Source organism: Cajanus cajan, chromosome 6 (assembly GCF_000230855.2).
Source record: "Cajanus cajan strain Asha chromosome 6, NIPB_CcT2T_4, whole genome shotgun sequence".
In the NCBI taxonomy this organism is placed as follows: domain Eukaryota; kingdom Viridiplantae; phylum Streptophyta; class Magnoliopsida; order Fabales; family Fabaceae; genus Cajanus; species Cajanus cajan.
Genome location: NC_138522.1, coordinates 7448974 through 7467132, shown reverse-complemented (window position 1 = coordinate 7467132; position 18159 = coordinate 7448974). Strand labels below are relative to the sequence as shown.

The window sequence follows — 18159 nt, the reverse complement described above, 5'->3', positions numbered from 1 at the left end:
AAGAAGCTAAAAGCTTAACCAACTTGATTACTCTTTCAAAACCAATAAGTTTGCATATTACATATTGACAATGAAATATAATTATCTTTAATATTTTTCTAATCAGTATCCAAAGTGGTTATTAAGGAATGAATATATAACTTTTTATTTATTAAAAATTATATTAAATTTAATATATTAAACTATTAGAATTAGTCTAATAAAAAATTGAAGTAATATGCACATGATATTTTAATCCATTGCAAATTAAAAATAAATTAATTAATACATTGTTACTCTTTTAATATAAACTTCCTATTTTTAACCATGAGTATTTTTCAAGGTCTCGATATATTTTATCATCCTACTCAAATGTTGTTAGTAGATCAACAAACATACATATCAATTCATACCAAATCATTCAAACATTGCCAAAATGTATTCGAAACTGTTGCTGTATATTGATCATGATATGCTAATATATACATGAAACATGAAGAAATCCTAGGCTAGAATTATGCCAACTAATATGGCTAGTATCCTAATTTTGTCCACTGATAGATATCAAATTGATATACATTGTTGTCATGTTAAGATAAATATGGAAATTACAATCATGGCATGATACGTAGTTGCATTCGTATATTTTATTTTATTCTTATCACCTCTCCTCAAGATGGAGCATGGAGGTTATGAATGCCTAGCTTTCCCAAAAATGAACCAAATTGAGTGGCGCCAAGAGATTTGGTGAAGAGGTCAGCAAGTTGATGGTGAGTGGACACATAAACAGGTTGAATACGATTGTGTTGTATTTCATCACGAACAAGATGGCAGTCCACTTCAATATGCTTCGTTCGTTCATGAAAAACAGGATTTTTGGCAATGTGAAGGGCTGCTTGGTTGTCACAATAGAGATTCATGGGCTCGGAGTAGGGAATGCCCAGAATCGAAAGAAGACCTTGAAGCCATTTCAACTCACAGGTTGTGTTGGCCATAGATCGATATTCTGCTTCAGCGGAGGATCGAGAAACTGTGTGTTGCTTCTTGGTTTTCCATGAAATGGGGGATTGGCCAAGGAAAATAAACCAACCTGTGAGAGATCGTCGCATGAGAGGACAACTAGCTCAGTCTGAGTCACACCAACCATAAAGACGAAGATCACTTTCCCTTTTTAAAAGCACACTCTGACCCGGTTGACCCTTTAAACAACGTACCACACGTAGTGTAGCGCGCCAGTGCTCCTCTCGCGGTTGGTGCATGAACTGAGATAGGACATGAACACTGTAGGATAATTCAGGCCGTGTAAAACACAAATAAATAAGGCACCCAACGAGGCGTCGATATTGGCTCGGGTCAGAGAGTAGTTCACCATCAGCCAGTGCTAGACGATGATTTTCTTCAATGGGAGTGGACACAGGTTTCCCCCCAAGCAAACCTGCTTCAGCTATGATGTCCAATGCATACTTACGTTGGCACAAGAAAAGTCCTGTAGGAGACCGGGCAACCTCCACCCCAAGAAAGTATTTTAATTTACCTAAGTCCTTCATATGGAAACATTGATGCAGATAGTCTTTGAATTTCGCAATGGTCTCACGGTGATTACCAGCAATGACAAGGTCATCCACATAAACCAACACGACCAGTTGTACATCTCCTTTCCAAAAGATGAACAAGGATTGATCTGACTGAGAGCGTTGAAACCCGTATTGAACAAGAACATTTGAGAGTTTAGAAAACCAACACCGAGGAGCTTGGCGAAGGCCATAAAGGGACTTGCGGAGACGACACACCATACCCTTTTGAGACACTAAGAACCCCGGCAGTAGTTTCATGTACACGACTTCCTCAAGATCTCCGTGCAGAAAAACATTATGGACATCCATTTGATGGAGTTCCCAGTCTTTGGCGATAGCCACTGCCAACACTGTACGAATGGTAACCATCTTTGCCACTGGGGCAAAGGTCTCGTCGTAGTCAATCCCTTCGACTTGGTGATTGCCCAAGACAACTAATCGTGCTTTGAAGCGTTCAACACTCCCATCATAGTGATATTTGATTTTATAAATCCACTTGCATCCCAGAGGCTTTTTGTCTGCCGGTAAAGGGGTAATGTCCCAGGTTCCCTTACTTTGGAGAGCATGGATTTCACTAGTCATGGCATCTCTCCATCGAGCATCCCTAACAGCTTCAGAGAAATGCATAGGTTCTCGCTCTTCGTGAAGAGCTGCAAGAAAGATTCGGTGGTGCAAGGAAAATTTATCACAGTTTAGGTAATTTGTCAATGGATAAGACATACCTGAGGAAGCGGAATGTGGAGTGCGGAGTGAGGGCCCGATTTGTATGGTGGTGTTAGTGACATAATCACGAAGTTTCACAGATGGCTGTCGGACACAATGACCTCTTTCGAGCGGTGCAGGAACAGTATGCATCTCGTTAACCTCTTGTTCTATCGTCATACTGTTAGTTGGTTCTGATGGGAGAATAGCCTGGGAGGAGGGCTCTTGTTCATGATACTCATCTTGGCCCCCCCTGAATTCAGTTGTGGGCACATCCTTTGTTGTGGAGTTATTTTCACCAATCTCCACAACGTGTTTGTCATTATTTGTTGTACCAAGTCCAGGCAATGCTTCTTCGACGATGCCAACATCAACAGAGGGCAATTCCACCTCCAAATGTCCACTATGGGCGAGAGAGGCAAACGGGAATTCATGTTCTACAAACTTGACATCTCTCGAAATTCAAAAGACTTCTCTTTCCAAATCAAACAATTTCCATCCCTTCTGTCCAACCGAATATCCAACAAACACACTCTTGCGACTTCTACTTGCAAATTTGTCACCCTTCCTATCTTGGTTATTGTTGAGAATTCCGTTGAAACACTTTTGTTAATATTTGTAAATTTGTTTAATTCTATCAACGGTCTCAAACACGGCAAGTATACCGGCCGTTCAAGTAGTAAAAATATCGTATCCACAGGGATTAGAAGGTAATATAAGCATTTATTGACTATTCGTGACTAAAGAATAATTCCAATTTCATAGTTTGTGCAGTGAATGCAAAGTTGTGACTATTGGAATGAAAGCTGTAAATAAATATTGTTTTGTGAGTGGAAAAGGTAAGGAATGGTATTGTGGTATTGTGAGGTTGTGGGGGTCAGATTTCACCAAACGTAACACTAATGTATCCTTAATCTCTTGTTGAATTTATTGCTTAGTCAACCCATAAGTTTACTCAAACCTAATCCCTTAGAGCAAGAGCCTAGATGTGGATATTGAATATCAATCCCTTGAGTACCCAATATCTACATCCGCATTACGGGCTAGGGTTTAAGACTACTAATGGGCTAAGCTCCATTCCTAGATACATTTCCCACTAGGCATTTGTTTCAGAGCTAGTTTCAAGGGTTATTTTCCAATACCCAATGGAACCTATATCATGCAATGAGATTAAATCCAAAGCAAGCATTAAGAATAGAAACAAACACAACAACGAATAAAACAACATGTATATATATCATTAAACCCGTAAAGATTACAATAGAGTACGTTGGTTACATCTAACCCCACAAAATGGGTGAAACCACTCAACAAAGAGGGCAAATACAAAATAGAGATGGAAGAGGAAGTGAAGAACCGAAGGAAAGATCCGCACACGGACGATCCCAAGCCCTGGGAATCCCTTCCGCAGCTCCTGGAGGCGCCCAATGTGTGAATGGAGAGAAAGATCCCCGAAAATTGCTTCAAATACGAGCCTGGGAGATCAGATTAGGGTTCCGCGCCCGGCGCACAATTATTCGCGCCCGGCGCAAGTTCTTCCAGAGAAGTCAAGCACTCTCTGTCTCAACACAAGCCCGGCGCAATTCCTTTTGCGCCCGGCTTACTTCCTTTTGCGCCCGGCTTAATTCCTTTTGCGCCCGGCTTAATATAACTGGCAGAGATGAAATACTCTGTTTTTGTCACGCCCAGCGCAGGTTATATTGAGCCCGGCGCAGAACCTCTTCTCTGCTCCTTAGCTTCTTAGGTTTCCAATCCTAAGAGTCTTCAACTTTCCACTCTTCCTCAATACCTGCACAAAAAATGAGGTGGATTAAGGTATTGTTAGATGAATTTGGGTTAGTTATATCTGCACACAAAATGAACCAAAAAGAGAACAATTATATTGCAATGGTTCAAAGGATGAGTGGAATTTGTTCAATAAGCCTCATCCAAAAAGAGGTAAAATTGAGACTTAACAGTTATGTGCATAACACAGGCATCCAAACACCCGCAGATGTTCATAAGTGGGTGGCTTCCCATTCAATATTTCATATGGAGTTTTTCCTTGGAGAAGTGTTGAGGGTGTACGATTGATCAAGTAACCCGCGGTCAAAATGCATTCTCCCCAGAATCTAAGCGGAAGTTGTCCTTGAAATCGTAGAGCACGTGCTACATTTAGGATGTGTCGATGTTTTCGTTCGACTCTCCCATTTTGCTGAGGTGTTCCAGTGCATGAGGTTTGATGGAGTATCCCATGTTGCTGAAAATATCGTTGGAGACACATAAACTCAGTTCCATTATCACTTCGTATCGCTTTGACTTGTTTCTCGTATTGTCGTTCTATCAAAGCGATGAAATTCATTAAGGTTTGTGACACGTCTTTCTTATTATTCAACAGGTATATCCAAACAGCTCGAGAACAATCATCAACCAAAGTTAAAAAATAAGACGCACCACAAGAAGAAGGAGTTTTATATGGACCCCATAAATCACAATGTATTAAATCGAAAATGTTGGATGCTTGAAAATTACTTAGGGAATTTTTTCCTACTTTGCTTTGATCTCTCACACACTTCACACGTTTGATTTGTGTTCTTATTTCTATGCCCGCTGCTCACATTCGAAATTTTCTCAACAATCTGATAGGCGGGATGTCCCATTCGCTGGTGCCAAATCTCGAGTTGATCTTCTGCGTTGATTTGATAAACCTTTATGCCACTCACACCACGATACCAATAGAGGCCATCTTTTCGTTCACACGCTCCAATCAGCGTCCTCGAAGTGTGGTCCTGCATTGCACAAAATCTATTAGTAAAATGCACTGTACATTTTGCTTCATCTGTTAATTGTGACACTGAAATCAAATTGCAATTCAACTTCGGGACATATAGGACATTTTCGATTTCAGTCCTCCATCAAGGAAAATTGATCCTTCTTTGTTTGCTAGCACTAATTCACCATTTGGCAATCCCACAGGGCATCCGTCTAAGGCTCGGCTCTCCCACAAGTTTTCTAGCGTTCCTGTCATATGGTTAGAGGCGCCACTGTCAACAATCCACAAGTCACATGTTTTCTTACCAGTCATCTTTTCAGTTTCATTTGCCTTGTGAGAATTCAACATGGCTGCCAAGATCTGCCATTGCTCATTACTTAGTCCTGCTACTTCCGGTTTTCTGGTTTCTGACCTTGAGTCATTGCTACTTGCACCAGTATGTGCCACATTGACACAAGTTGCTCCTCCTTTCCCTCAGAAGGACCCTGTCCTTGATTGATTTCTCCCAATACTTTTGTTTTCATTCTGTGGCCTCTCTCCCCACCAATCTGGATAACCTATGACCTCGAAGCAACTGCCCTTGTCATGTCCTGTCCTTCCACAATGCGCGCACATAACTGATTTTTCTTTTGCTTCATTACGCAGCTTGTTCTTAGTCTCCGCTTGCACAGCCAGTCCCACGATCGTTCCTCGCTCTTCTTTAGACCTGGTGATCGTTCTCACCCTTTCTTCTTGCTCCATGGTGGCATATACCTGATTCAATGAGGGCAATGGATCTGTTGCCAAAACATTTGATCGTGCTGTTCCATAGGTCTCGTCATCCAGCCCCCATCAAGAACTGATGAATTTTTTCTTCTTCTCTCCGTTTCTCAAGTTTGGTTGCAATATTACACTTGCATCCCCCACATTTACATTGTGGGATTTGCTCGTAATTTGCTAGTTCGTCCCACATTGTTTTCATCTTCCCATAATAGGCAACCATAGTCATTCCTTGTTTGCATTCTGCCAATTCTGACTTTAGCTGCTGGATTCTTGGTCCGTTCACGATCGAGAATCGTTCCTTGATGTCATCCCACAAGTCTTTTGCGTTTTCCATGTAGGCAACAATGGAATGTAAACTGGGTTCTATGGTGTTTAGTATCCAAGACACAAGAATCGATTGAATTATCCACCAATCTTCCATCTCGGATGTGTCTTTTTCAAGTTCCTCGTGAGTTCCATCTATGAAACCCCATTTTCTTCGAGCCCGCAAAGAGATCTTCACCGCCGTGGCCCATTCCTCATAGTTTTCTCCTTTTAATTGTACTTGTGTAATCACGTTTCCGGGATTATCACTAGCACTCAGATCGTAGGGCGATGGCATTTTCTTCACCGCCTCGGTTTTAATCTTCTCTCTGTTCTCTGCCATTTTAGCAGTCCAATTGCGTTCTCGAGCTGTTGGATATCAGAGCTAGGTTAAGCTCTGATACCATGCCAAAATGTATTCGAAACTGTTGCTGTATATTGATCATGATATGCTAATATATACATGAAACATGAATAAATCCTAGGCTAGAATTACGCCAACTAATATGGCTAGTATCCTAATTTTGTCCACTGACAGATATCAAATTGATATACATTGCTGTCATGTTAAGATAAATATGGAAATTACAATCATGGCATGATACGGTAGTTGCAGTCGTATATTTTATTTTATTCTTATCAAGCATAATCAATGATCTTGAAAGTCTAGCTCAAAGATGGAAAAGATAAATGGACATATATAATTAGGAATACATAATAGAATCCTACCAAAACTATCAAATTAATTATCTTCATGCATAAGAATATTATATTATTCTATATAGAAGATTGAATAAATGAAAATCATCTCAAATCTCTATTTTTCTTTTCTATTTCAATTTTTGAATAGTTTCTCTATTACAATTTTATTTATTATTATATAATGATTTTTTAACTTTCCACACATACGTACATATAAATGACATCTCTTATCTCAATGATACCAAAGTTAAGGATATAAATGAATGCAATTGTGTTAAATATTTAAAGAGAGAATTCTTCTATTCATAGTGGTTCTAATCTACTTGAGCATGCATGTTTCTAATGAAAAATACATATTAATGTTATTAAAAAACATATTGTTAGTGAATTTTGCAAAACAAAATTCAATGATTATTGAATATGTCACACAAAACTCTTTTACTAGTATTTTCATTAGTAAAAATATTAAATTAAATTTATTTGATGCTACATTGCTACTATTGTAGAATTTTTTACTCAAATAATACATTTTTAAAATTTTTTTACCTAAATAACAACTTTGCAAATTTATTTCCCCAACTAGTACCATTTACTGTTCACTTATTTTTTAATTTTTTTCGCATTTTGGAACGGCCCGTTCTACAACCAGAACGAGTTGTTCTGCTTGAACATGCGTTAATTTTGCATCTGAAATGACCCGTTCTAAAGTCAGAACGGACCGTTCTGACACCTAGAATGGGGCGTTCTAAAACTAGAATTGGGCGTTCTAAAACTAGAATGGGTCGTTCTAAACTAGGGTTTTAGGCCTCTTTAGAAATTTAGAACGGGCCGTTCTGGTTTTGGAATGGCCCGTTCTAGGTGTCAGAACCTTCCATTATAAATACCTTCACTTTCACCACAGGTTTCACCTTCACTTTCACCATACCAAATTTATCAAAGTTATCAAAATACTAACCCACCATTCTTATGATATTCCCTCTAACCACGACGTTGAGTCATACACACAGCTTTTAACTGGTCCAGTCGTGGACCTTAATCAAATACTTTCTTAGCCATTTGACCAAGCTACAGCTTTTGCCTCTCAACCCAATATTCAAACTAACATTGAAGATCATCTTCTTGTTGGTCTCCCAACAGAAAATGTCTTTGATCCTTTTAACGAGAACGAAGACGAAATCCTCTTTGAACATCAAGATGATGGTGAAGAAGAAATCCTTCCAATTCCAAATAATCTACCACTAGAACCAGTAGCCATATACAACCCACCTCCACACTTTTTAAACTTTCCCAATGAAATCCAACAACAAGACACTGAGTATAGTCATCTGTTGGAACGTGAAATGGTTGTGTATCCACCTGGAACACTCTTTGTTGGCCAACGCTTCCAAACAAAAGAACAAATGCAAGATGCCATTAACAGATTTCACATTGTCAACCATTGCACTTACAAGGTTAAGCACTCAAAAATTGTTCCTATTGTCACACCTCTGGTCACACTAGGAAGACATGTCCAAATATTGGTCATGGATTTAGTTCCTGTCACCATTGATTTTATTGTTATAATGAGTTTTAATAAATTTATTTAGTTATATTTATAAAGTTAATATTCAATAAATTTAATTACTTGATGTTATTCTTTGAGACTACGTTGTGTTTGAGTTGAAAGAGTAAATTGTGTTCGCTGCAATGCTAAGTTTGAAGCTAGATTTAAAGGAAACACCTTTGAAGTATGAAACTATAGTGTCTTAAACTTAAAAACACGAGATGATAATAATGGGACATTGTCTTAATAGATTCGAAACTTGTACGAGTCAAACTGTGGCTAATAATGAAAAATCTAGATAACTTGCACATCACACTACGAAAACATGTCCAAATAATGTATAATTATAATAGTTTATAAGCTAAACATTAAAATTCATATTACATTGATAATAAAAAGGCATAGTGCATAGAATTGGTCAGAACGGTCTGTTCCAAAAGCAGAACAGCCCGTTCCAAACTACTAAAAAGGGCTAAAATCCCTAGTTTAGAACGGGTCGTTCCAACATTGAAGTTATGTGAAGAAAAAAAACAACTCTAGAACGGCTCATGCAAAAAAAAAACACGACGAGAATGCATGCAGAACGGGTCGTTGTAGTTGCAGAACGAACCGTTCTAAATGCAAAATTCCCAGAGATCTAAAACGAAAAAAAAAAAATATGTAAACAGTAAATGATGCTAGTTGAGGAAATAAATTTGCATAGTTGCTATTTAGATAAATTTTTTTTAAAAATATATTATTTGAGTAAAAAACTCTCTATGTAATGTTAATGTGATTTTGAATTTTTTTTTTTTATATTCATATAATTCATTTATACAAAGTATTCACTAACTTCAATGAATAATTTTTGTCAAGAAATTTAGTCACTATCTTCAATGATTTTTTTTCAACCATATTCTTTTTTATTTTGAAAATTATTTTAATTAAAATTACATGACAAAAATAATAATTTTAAATTTAAGAAATAATTTTTTTAACTTAAACTCAAAACATATTTAATCTAAATTATATATATATAACTTGGGCATGTACAGATAGTATTAAACTTATTTTAAAAATAAAAAATAAAAACTAAAATTTGGAAATATTTAAGAAATTATATACACAATTAATTAACTAAAAACAAGCCATCAGTTGTGTGAAGAGTGAAGACCAGATGGTGTTAGCACACAACCATGTGGGCCAGGAGTAGAGTGCAGTAAGGTGGCGACTTTGTTAGAAATATTCACTTTGTCGCATCCAATTCCAATCCCAATTTGCAAATGCAAAAAACCTGAATTTGCAAGACAAATTCAAAATGGCTACCGTGCCTTCACCTTCTCCTCCTCCACGCGCCGCCTCCGATTCCGGCAACTCCTCCCCCAACAACCAGGTGAGTCACTCACTTCACTCGCTTCAACATGCGCACGCGCTCTACGCTAATTATTTCCAGGGTTTTCTTTCGCTAGGTGGAACCTGCAACAAATAACGGCGTTTGCCACGTCGACGATGACAAAAAACCTAAATTCACCGATGGTCTCGAGTATGTTTTTATTATTATTATTTATTCACTGTTGATTCGATTCGGTGTGTGGATAACTATTTTTTATTTTTTTGATTTGAATTTTCTGTAGAAATCTTGAACTGAAAAGCTTTTTTATTTTTATTGTGGTCGGAATTTCGAGTGGCTTTTTTCGTTGTTATTGTTTTCTTGTGGTGACAGCATTGTGGATGATTGTGAGTGGATCTTTATCTTTTAGGTTTTGCCACTTGCGTGGTGTTTTTGAACTTGAAGTTGGGTAGAAGTTTGGTTGTAGTGTAGTTAAAATGTTCAACTAGTAAAGTGTTAGAAAATACAACTACTGGTGTACATGGGTAAACTTATCCAGATGTACTTTTAGGAGAGCAAAATAGGAAAGATAAATGAAAAAGTTTTCTCCATAAGCTAAAATAAGCTTATGCATAAGTTATTTTGTAGAAGTTTTCTTTTATTAGCTTCTCCAAAATCTTATTTTTAACTCATTTATAAGCTAGTTTTAAAGTAGAATTTTTAACAGTTCATGTAGAATGGGTCCATACAAACTATATGTTTGGCTTGACTGATTTCTTTAGGGAGGATTTGATACCACCACCGCAGATATTGAAATTAAACAAGATGGATCCACCAGAATAGGTGCTAATATTTGTAATAAAAAAATAGAGAGGGAAGGGGAAAAGATAAAACAAGGGAGGGCGAGAACATGTAGATGTGGATAATCAAAGAAATTGCAATAGGAATTTAGGAGAATCATCATGCTCCAACTTTGATTCTGCAATATTCTGTTGGCGAAGTATTAATTTTAGCAGCCTTGACTTTTTCACCCTCTCTTCCTGGGCTTTTTTCTTCTTTCTCATATAAGATTGTGAACGTTTCCCAGTGTTTGTATGGTCTCCCATGAGGTGTTTCCACACCCTTTAGATGTGTGCCTAATCCCCAATTTCTAATGGTATGGCTATGGCCATAGACACCTCTTGTTGGAAGACTTAAGCACTTGCATTGTGATTAAAGATCGCTCACATGGAGCTTCAGTTGCCAACTGAGCCAAATAGATGAAGTGCCAAGGTTCTGGCTTTAGTGGCAGCAAGATGCTTGAAATTATCTAACATTTTGCAATAGATGTGATCAACAGTATAAGTATTTCAAGCCATTTTTGAGACACTAATGAAGTTCTTTGTATTGAAACTTGAAACTGGAATTGGTACCTGTGTATTAAAACAGCTTTTTTATATATTTAATTTCCCTCTCTCTTTTTCAGAACAGAAACTTCCTTCGAACTTATTATCTTTATCTTAGCAATCTGTAATATTAGTTGGAAGCAAAAAAACTTTATTTGTTTGGATGACCATACTGCCATGTCACTTTCTATTGTTGTAACTTAGTCTTAACCTTTGGTGTATGTGGGCTTAACACCTTATAGAATGTATGGTTACGTTTTCCAGTTGATTTTGTACCATATAATTGCTAATTCAGTTCTTTTTCATTGTATATGATTTGGAAACTTAAAAGAAGCAAAAGTTTACTTCTCCATTGATAAGTGCTTGTTTTGCACACATATATATATATGTAGTCCATTTTGAATTCCTCCTTACCATAGTGGTTTAGGAAGACTAGTGCCGTTTCAGTATCTCATGGAGAAGAGTGAAATTTCCCATGGATATTTTCAATATTTTCAATAAAATTCAATTGCTCATCTGACCTCTTTAGTCATATAACTTCATTGTCAATTACATAGTCATTAGTATGCCCAAACTGCATATCGCAGTCACTCCCCTGGAGGGTATTCCAAAAGAGTGACATTTTCCTGCTATCATATCTAATTCTTCTTTTCCTTTATTCTATTTTACCTTTTGGCAAAAAAGTATCTATTTTGAAATGATGTAAAATATGTGCCTTATATTTTAAAGGACATAAAGCTAAAATCTTTGGATTGAAAAGTGTTATTAGCTGCAATTTCTTTGTCCAGATCAAAATAATTTATTATTCTTAAATCTACAGTCACTTGGACAGTCCACAATGCATTGAGAGATTCAGAAAATATAATGATGATTACACTCATCGGTTGCTGTCTAAATATTTCTCTACGAACGGGTTTTATGGAGGTATGCAACATTAGCCCTTTAAAAAGGATATGTATTATGTATATTACTAAATATGCAATATAAGATGCTTGCTTTCCCGCCACTAGTATTACAGATTCCTTTCATTTATGCATGAAGAGCCCATTGTTCATACCTTTGTGAATATTTTGCTGCAGTTCAAGCATGTACTCCTCTAATTTTATTTTATTTTTTCATATAAGGCCCATTTGATTAATTTTACTTCTCAGAAAAATTAATTTTTTGTGTTTGTAAATTTTCAAAATATACTAGAACAGTGATAATGGAAGGAAATGTCAATTTTAAATGAACAAAGTATAAAGAAAAAAATTGTGATCTGTGTCAAAGTTCATTAGGAAGAATGGATGCATATCATTTAAATGGAAAGAAATCGATCAAGAGTTTGAAGCTATCATTAAGCACGATAAAAGCAGCTTGTAGCAGTGCTGTGATGCCCAAGCAGGGTAGAGCAGCTCTGTGCCGCAACAGAGACTGTTTGTGGTGCAACGCAAATCCTGATAGCCTCTCCACTTGCGGAAGTATGTGTACAACTAGTTTGTACGCTATCTGCTAGGATTTTCCAAACAGTGGCTATTGTTAATTAATGTTTATAGGTTGAGGGTGAGCTTTGGTGCCCACTGTAAAATTGTTGCCTTGTGGCTTGGACTTGCAGGTTCAAATCCTGGAAATAGCCTCTCCATTCCTCGGGGTAAAGGATGTGTACAACTGTACATATACCCTCCCCAAGATTTCATTCCTTTGTTTCTTGCCAATCTTTATTTTATACATTAAAATATTAGTTTTTACTTCAAAAAAAAAGTCAAGTGTCAAATGATAATAAGTATAATTTTTTGCAGGCAACATATTTGATGTGCAAATAACAATAGACGGTGAAGTCATAAAATCAAGCAGGTAAGCACGCGTTAGGAAGAAAAAAAAAATCTAAGCGAAGAATACATTTAAGAATGATTGACTCGGGGTTGTTAGCCTCTATATACTGAAAAATAAAGTTGAATACAAGAAAGATATACCAAGCATTAAAAAAATAACCTAATAAGAAAGTACATAAGTTTTTTCTAACATTCCAGTTACTAATCCATGCTCCCACATTTCTGTCTAGCTTGTCTTGTTTAAAGACATATACAGATCCTGTAGTAGGTTTTGAAGAACAATGCAGCAATGGATCAACTCCACCAGCAGATTCCCAAGCTAATTTTCCCAATGGAAAACACGTGGTGAAGAAGAACTGAAATCAATGCATGTTATCATAGAAAGGTTAACGCAAACCAAGGCGTTATTATTACCAGGAGCAGGAATTTTGGAACTTACGACTGAAAAGACAGTCATGGCCTCAACCATCAATTTCCTAGCCTAAAAACAGATTTCCCAATCATATTTTTGTGGGGTTATAATTGCGTTAAGGGCTGTTATTTTTTTGTTTTTTTTTTTGAGAATTAAGGGCTGTTATTTATATGATTCGGTATGAAATTGATGTATGTGTTGAGGGCCTTAAACCCTCTATTTTATTCTGCATTTCACATCTATTTCCTAGTTGTTTGCCTGTCTATGCTAGTGCGTAGTATAGTTGGATGTGCTACGGGCTGCTATTATGGTTTAGTATACCCATCACAAAGTGAATAATTGCCGCCAGCTATTGTATTACTATTCTGCATTCGATGTCCATTTTATAGTTGTTTGTCTTAGCCAGTGCATAGTGTAGTTTTATGGAAGTCAATACCGAACGGTTCGGCTCCCTAAGTTGTGTTTTTCTTTTCGTTGGTTACGTACAGAAAGAAAAAATAAGGGGAAGAAAACTAGCTGCACTCTAAACTACGTTCCATGCAGCATTTAATCAAAGCTAATTCGTTCCCGTAGCGATCGTGTCCAGACACTGCTGCAATTGTATCGTATTCTAATTCCGAATAGCACGCCACTCTTTTAGCCTTTTTTCTGGCAAAGCTCTCTTGTAGTCTTTAATCAAAGCTATTGTGTGCTTATTTTTATACAAGCGATCATCAGTTTGCATTAAAAAGGTAGTTACAAATTCAATTTGTTTGGCTAAAATTTCCTCCTTTCAAAATTCAATCTCTTCGTAGAGTGGATATTAAGGAAAGTATTAATTTTTACAGGAGTAAAGAAAAGCTGGTTCTAGGCTGAGATTCATCGAATTTTCAAATAATTGTACAAAAAGTCATTTTACTTTATTCAGCTAATAAAGCTAATTTTAATGTATCCAGAATTCAGTTCATACATGGTAGCAGGGAGCAGGCAGCAGATCCAACCATCATATTATTCATACAGTATGTTTGGGCTTGCGTTGAGGGGGAAATGATCCACGTCTGTCTCCCAAGTCCCAAAGCTACTCTCAGTAACTTCTGCGTCTATGTGCCATTCGCCATGATTCTATTGTAAAACAAGTGAATTTTCAACCAAACACGCATATGACTCTCAAGTGATTCCACGTGGCAAAGAAAGCTTAAATTCCCTCTCTACCGTTAAACGAGAGGTGCACATCTCTGTTTTCTTCCCTCATTATGTTGTATACAAACCAAAAAGCAATATATCCTCCGGTTCCTGGCTGACAGGTGGGACAAAGAAGCTCCACATCGGCTACTCTGGTGGTTGAAAATGTAAAGAAACTCGCTAGGCCTAGCCTTATTATTCGCCAATTCAACCGGAACGAGGTTTACGCACCAATAGTTTCCTAATTTAAACAACATAATGTTAAATAATACAAAAGGATAGAGAGAGACTTTGGGGCAAACTCTGCCAGATGATCAATTGCAGAATAGAATCAATTTCACAAGCAGCGATTCAACAGCAAAAAAAAAACGATTACAACCTAATACTAATCTAAGAATAAGGTAACATTTTCAATAAAACATGAATTGGGAACTTAACTTCCTCATGACCATTAACATGCTCAAAACACCAAAACCCCAGCAGAAAATGGGATTGGCCATATCTCATTTAAAAATTTCAACGCTACGGAGTATACTCTCCTTCATCCCTCTTTAGCCTTTCTGGAGACTTACCCCTAAGAATATTTTTCATTTTCAAACCTAAATAAGATTAGCCCTCTTCAAAAATCTGATTGTTCGACAATAATAGGGCCATATTGATTCCACGTAATCAAGATACAACTCCACTATCCATTCCTGCAATTGCTTCAACTTTCTTCTCGTTAGCTGTTTATAGTCTCTATTTTTTACGCTCAATATAGGCTGCAAAACATACGTTGAGATATCCTCTTTGAGCTTGCCACGAAAAACGTAACTGTAGGCCAAAATGCAGTAAGAGGGAGAATTTTTAAGTAATTTGACAGTCTGTTTGAAGCTGAAGACATAGAGTGCACACAGCCAACGGATTATCATGACTTGGATAGCCACAATGAGTGGCCCCAAAACCCATAAAGGAGTTAACTCCTTGGAAACTTCAGCACCATATTTTACATTAACAGCCAGGTAGAAAGGAACACTGCAGATAAAAGATTAAGTTAGAAGACATATAAAAGAATTGTTGTGCCATCAAATGCTGTTAACATTGTTTAAAAGGGAAGAAAATTGAAGAATGATGCAGAACCTAGTTGCATACTATATTGACCATGCAGTAAGCATGTCATACACTCAGGTTAATTCACTTTCACCAAAAATTCCAACCTAAAGTTTGCTTCAATCAAGACATCCAAGTTGACGCATGATGAAATTAAATACATGACAAGCATACCACAAATTTGCTTGAAGACAACAATAACAAAACATGCATATGATACAATACAAAATACGAACACACCCTCCTTTTGCAAAGATTGCATAACATGCAGAGAGGAAAAAACTATTGTACTTACAATATCAACAAAGGAACCTTTATTGTTGCATCCAGGGCCAGAAAATGGGACCATGCCACCTTCAAAAGCTCACCTCTTTCCTTAATTTGAGTCCCTTGTAGGGTTTTTGGTAAAATCCCCGATGCAGGTTCTTCAAAAACTTGATCCACATCTTGGCTTGATGGTTGTGTGCGCAACATTGTCAGCCATTTATTGAAAAGTTTATGAAAAGTAGATGATGTTGCAAGGCTATCATTTGATTCAGATGCATAAGAGAGTGGAACGTTGTGAGCTTCCCCACTCTCTCCTAGTCTAACAGAAGTCTTGGGTGCCTTCAACCGATTAGCCCTGATTCTTGAATCATCATTTTGGGGGCTGCCTTTGAAGCCTGAAATCCTCAAAGGTTTGACCTTGGATACACAAAAGCAAGGAGGCCCCACACTGGAAACAATAAAACCTTTAAGAGAAGCAAAACTACAAGGTCATCCATATTTAGTTTGTGCACGTTGCTACATGTGCAACAATCACAAGGGTATGCAACTTAAAAAATAACTGAAATATTGAAATCCTAAAAATGAATTTATATAGAAGAAAAATGGTACTTGTACAACCAAGAGAGAGGAGAGAAAATAGAGAGACGTTAAAAATGTAATAAATAATGTGACAAAGAGATAGACACAAAAAATGATGTACGTTTATCATTACTCTACATTGAAATCAACAAGTACAAATTTTAATATTGGTATAGAAACAGAAAGAGAAGACACATGAGCAATGCATCAAACATTTGGTGTAACATTGACAAGCACAAATTGTTTTTTCTCCTTCCATAAATCATTTTCATTGCATAATATAAACCTCTGATTCTACAAGCAAGCAGAAGAAAACTATTTGAAGATGACAAAATTACTTAAGAGTAATGTAAATATAATTGGTTCACCAAGACTTGTAATTTTTTTTTAAATCTTATTTAAAAGAAGCTCCCTTAGAGTAGCATTGGAATTTGATTATGCTAATTCTTTATCATAGGGCCACCTCTTACTGAAAGACACCCTCCAAAAGTAACCCAGACAATGAAAACCATATTTACTTTCCATCACCAGAATACACATACTCCACCTTAAACAAATATTCCGCTTTACTGCACACTGCCAGTCAGTTCTTCCAATCATGTGATGCTTTGTTAAACACTGCTTCAACTTCAGCTTTTTGCTCCATGGAAAATGCCTTGAGGAAGATGTCACATACAAACCCTGCAGAAAAGAAAGCAAGTCATCTACAAAGTTAATAAATCGTATACCCAACCATTCAAAATCTAAACATGGAAATTTGTCACAAGTCACAACAAAAACAATATCCCATGACAAATACAAAACGCTTAGTAAAATAGCCAATAATAATTATACTTCAGATGAGGCAAGACTTTGCAAATAAGAGAGAGATGTATTATGTATATAGTCTCAACTCTCAACTTTCAGTAAAATATTGATCTTGCCACCCCCAGGATATTTCAAAACTAAAGGGTGAAACTTTGATGCTCCAATTATTAAACTTTGTACAAATACAACAGTTGAATCATTACCACCATAAAACATCACCGCATGGTACTAATAGTCTAATACAATACCAGTACAAAAATTGAATTCTGCAAAAGCCAAAACTAAAATTTGAGAGCATCTTTCTGCAACAAAAAAGCACATATTCGACAAGGACACTAAACGTTGACGATAAAAAATCACACCATTTGACATTTTGCCATAACTAAAGCCACTAATTCGACAAACAACAAGCATAAAACTTGATATTCCAAAATTGGAAGTAAATTGTAAACACAACTTGTGAGCAAACAAACAAATTCATAATCCAAGTACCTGCGGTTGATGTGCTACGAAGGCCATTTAATGATTTTATTCTTTATCCAAACCGCTCAATAAACAGAACCTATTGAATAATGGAGTTAAAGATAGATAAATATAACATTAAACTAATAAATAGAAGCCAAATTACAGAAAATTATAAAAGTTTTGGCTTTTGAAAATTGGGAATTGAATTTACGCCATTGACTTAGAAAGAAGGAAAAGATGAGAACTTGTGGATAAAGCGAGAGAAAGGAAGGTACCGTATGGAAGAACGCAGAGTGGGTGAGAAAAGGGATTGAGAATTGAAAGTGTAGAAGAGAACCCTAACCCAATGAACAAAGAAAGAATATATGATATGGTATGATATCACAGTGCCACCTCCTCTATCCCTTCTTCCCCCAATTCTTCAGCTTTTCTTTTTTCTTTATACAACAATAAATAAATACCAATCTATTTATGGAAAAATAATTTCTTTCTTTTATTAAGACACAAATAAAGAGTCGGTTAGATTTAACCTTCTTATGAAAATTATTTTTATTTCA

At 36.6% G+C, this 18159-nt stretch overlaps 4 protein-coding genes across 5 annotated transcripts; 1 reads left to right on the top strand and 3 right to left on the bottom strand.

Annotated features, from left to right (window-relative positions):
• Nucleotides 1-1103: 1103 nt before the first annotated feature.
• On the bottom strand, nucleotides 1104-5748 carry LOC145958529 (uncharacterized). The gene is made up of 5 exons (XM_083076027.1): nucleotides 5552-5748; nucleotides 5193-5431; nucleotides 4853-5088; nucleotides 2746-2858; nucleotides 1104-2658 (listed from the first exon to the last, which is right to left on the bottom strand). Exons 1-5 carry the CDS (start codon nucleotides 5746-5748, stop codon nucleotides 1104-1106), a joined length of 2340 nt encoding a protein of 779 aa, XP_082932153.1.
• LOC145958828 (uncharacterized) lies at nucleotides 4361-6499 on the bottom strand. The gene is made up of 2 exons (XM_083076374.1): nucleotides 5313-6499; nucleotides 4361-5023 (listed from the first exon to the last, which is right to left on the bottom strand). The coding sequence occupies exon 1, from the start codon at nucleotides 6413-6415 to the stop codon at nucleotides 5825-5827; it is 591 nt and encodes a 196-aa protein (XP_082932500.1). The 5' UTR covers nucleotides 6416-6499; the 3' UTR covers nucleotides 4361-5023; nucleotides 5313-5824.
• Nucleotides 6500-9458: 2959 nt separating this feature from the next.
• Nucleotides 9459-13483, top strand: LOC109811754 (uncharacterized). Its single transcript, XM_020375578.3, has 5 exons — nucleotides 9459-9689; nucleotides 9766-9839; nucleotides 11832-11935; nucleotides 12790-12844; nucleotides 13053-13483. The coding sequence occupies exons 1-5, from the start codon at nucleotides 9615-9617 to the stop codon at nucleotides 13180-13182; spliced, it is 438 nt and encodes a 145-aa protein (XP_020231167.1). The 5' UTR covers nucleotides 9459-9614; the 3' UTR covers nucleotides 13183-13483.
• Nucleotides 13484-14685: 1202 nt separating this feature from the next.
• EMB2759 (embryo defective 2759) lies at nucleotides 14686-18023 on the bottom strand. 2 transcript variants are annotated; one of them, XM_020375613.3, is made up of 5 exons: nucleotides 17878-18023; nucleotides 17630-17699; nucleotides 16878-17011; nucleotides 15780-16199; nucleotides 14686-15409 (listed from the first exon to the last, which is right to left on the bottom strand). In XM_020375613.3, exons 2-5 carry the CDS (start codon nucleotides 17654-17656, stop codon nucleotides 14995-14997), a joined length of 996 nt encoding a protein of 331 aa, XP_020231202.1. In that variant the 5' UTR covers nucleotides 17657-17699; nucleotides 17878-18023; the 3' UTR covers nucleotides 14686-14994. The 2 variants fall into 2 exon arrangements, with proteins under 2 accessions (XP_020231202.1, XP_082932765.1); XM_083076639.1 differs by lacking the exon at nucleotides 17630-17699 and having other exon boundaries at nucleotides 17878-18017.
• Nucleotides 18024-18159: the final 136 nt, after the last annotated feature.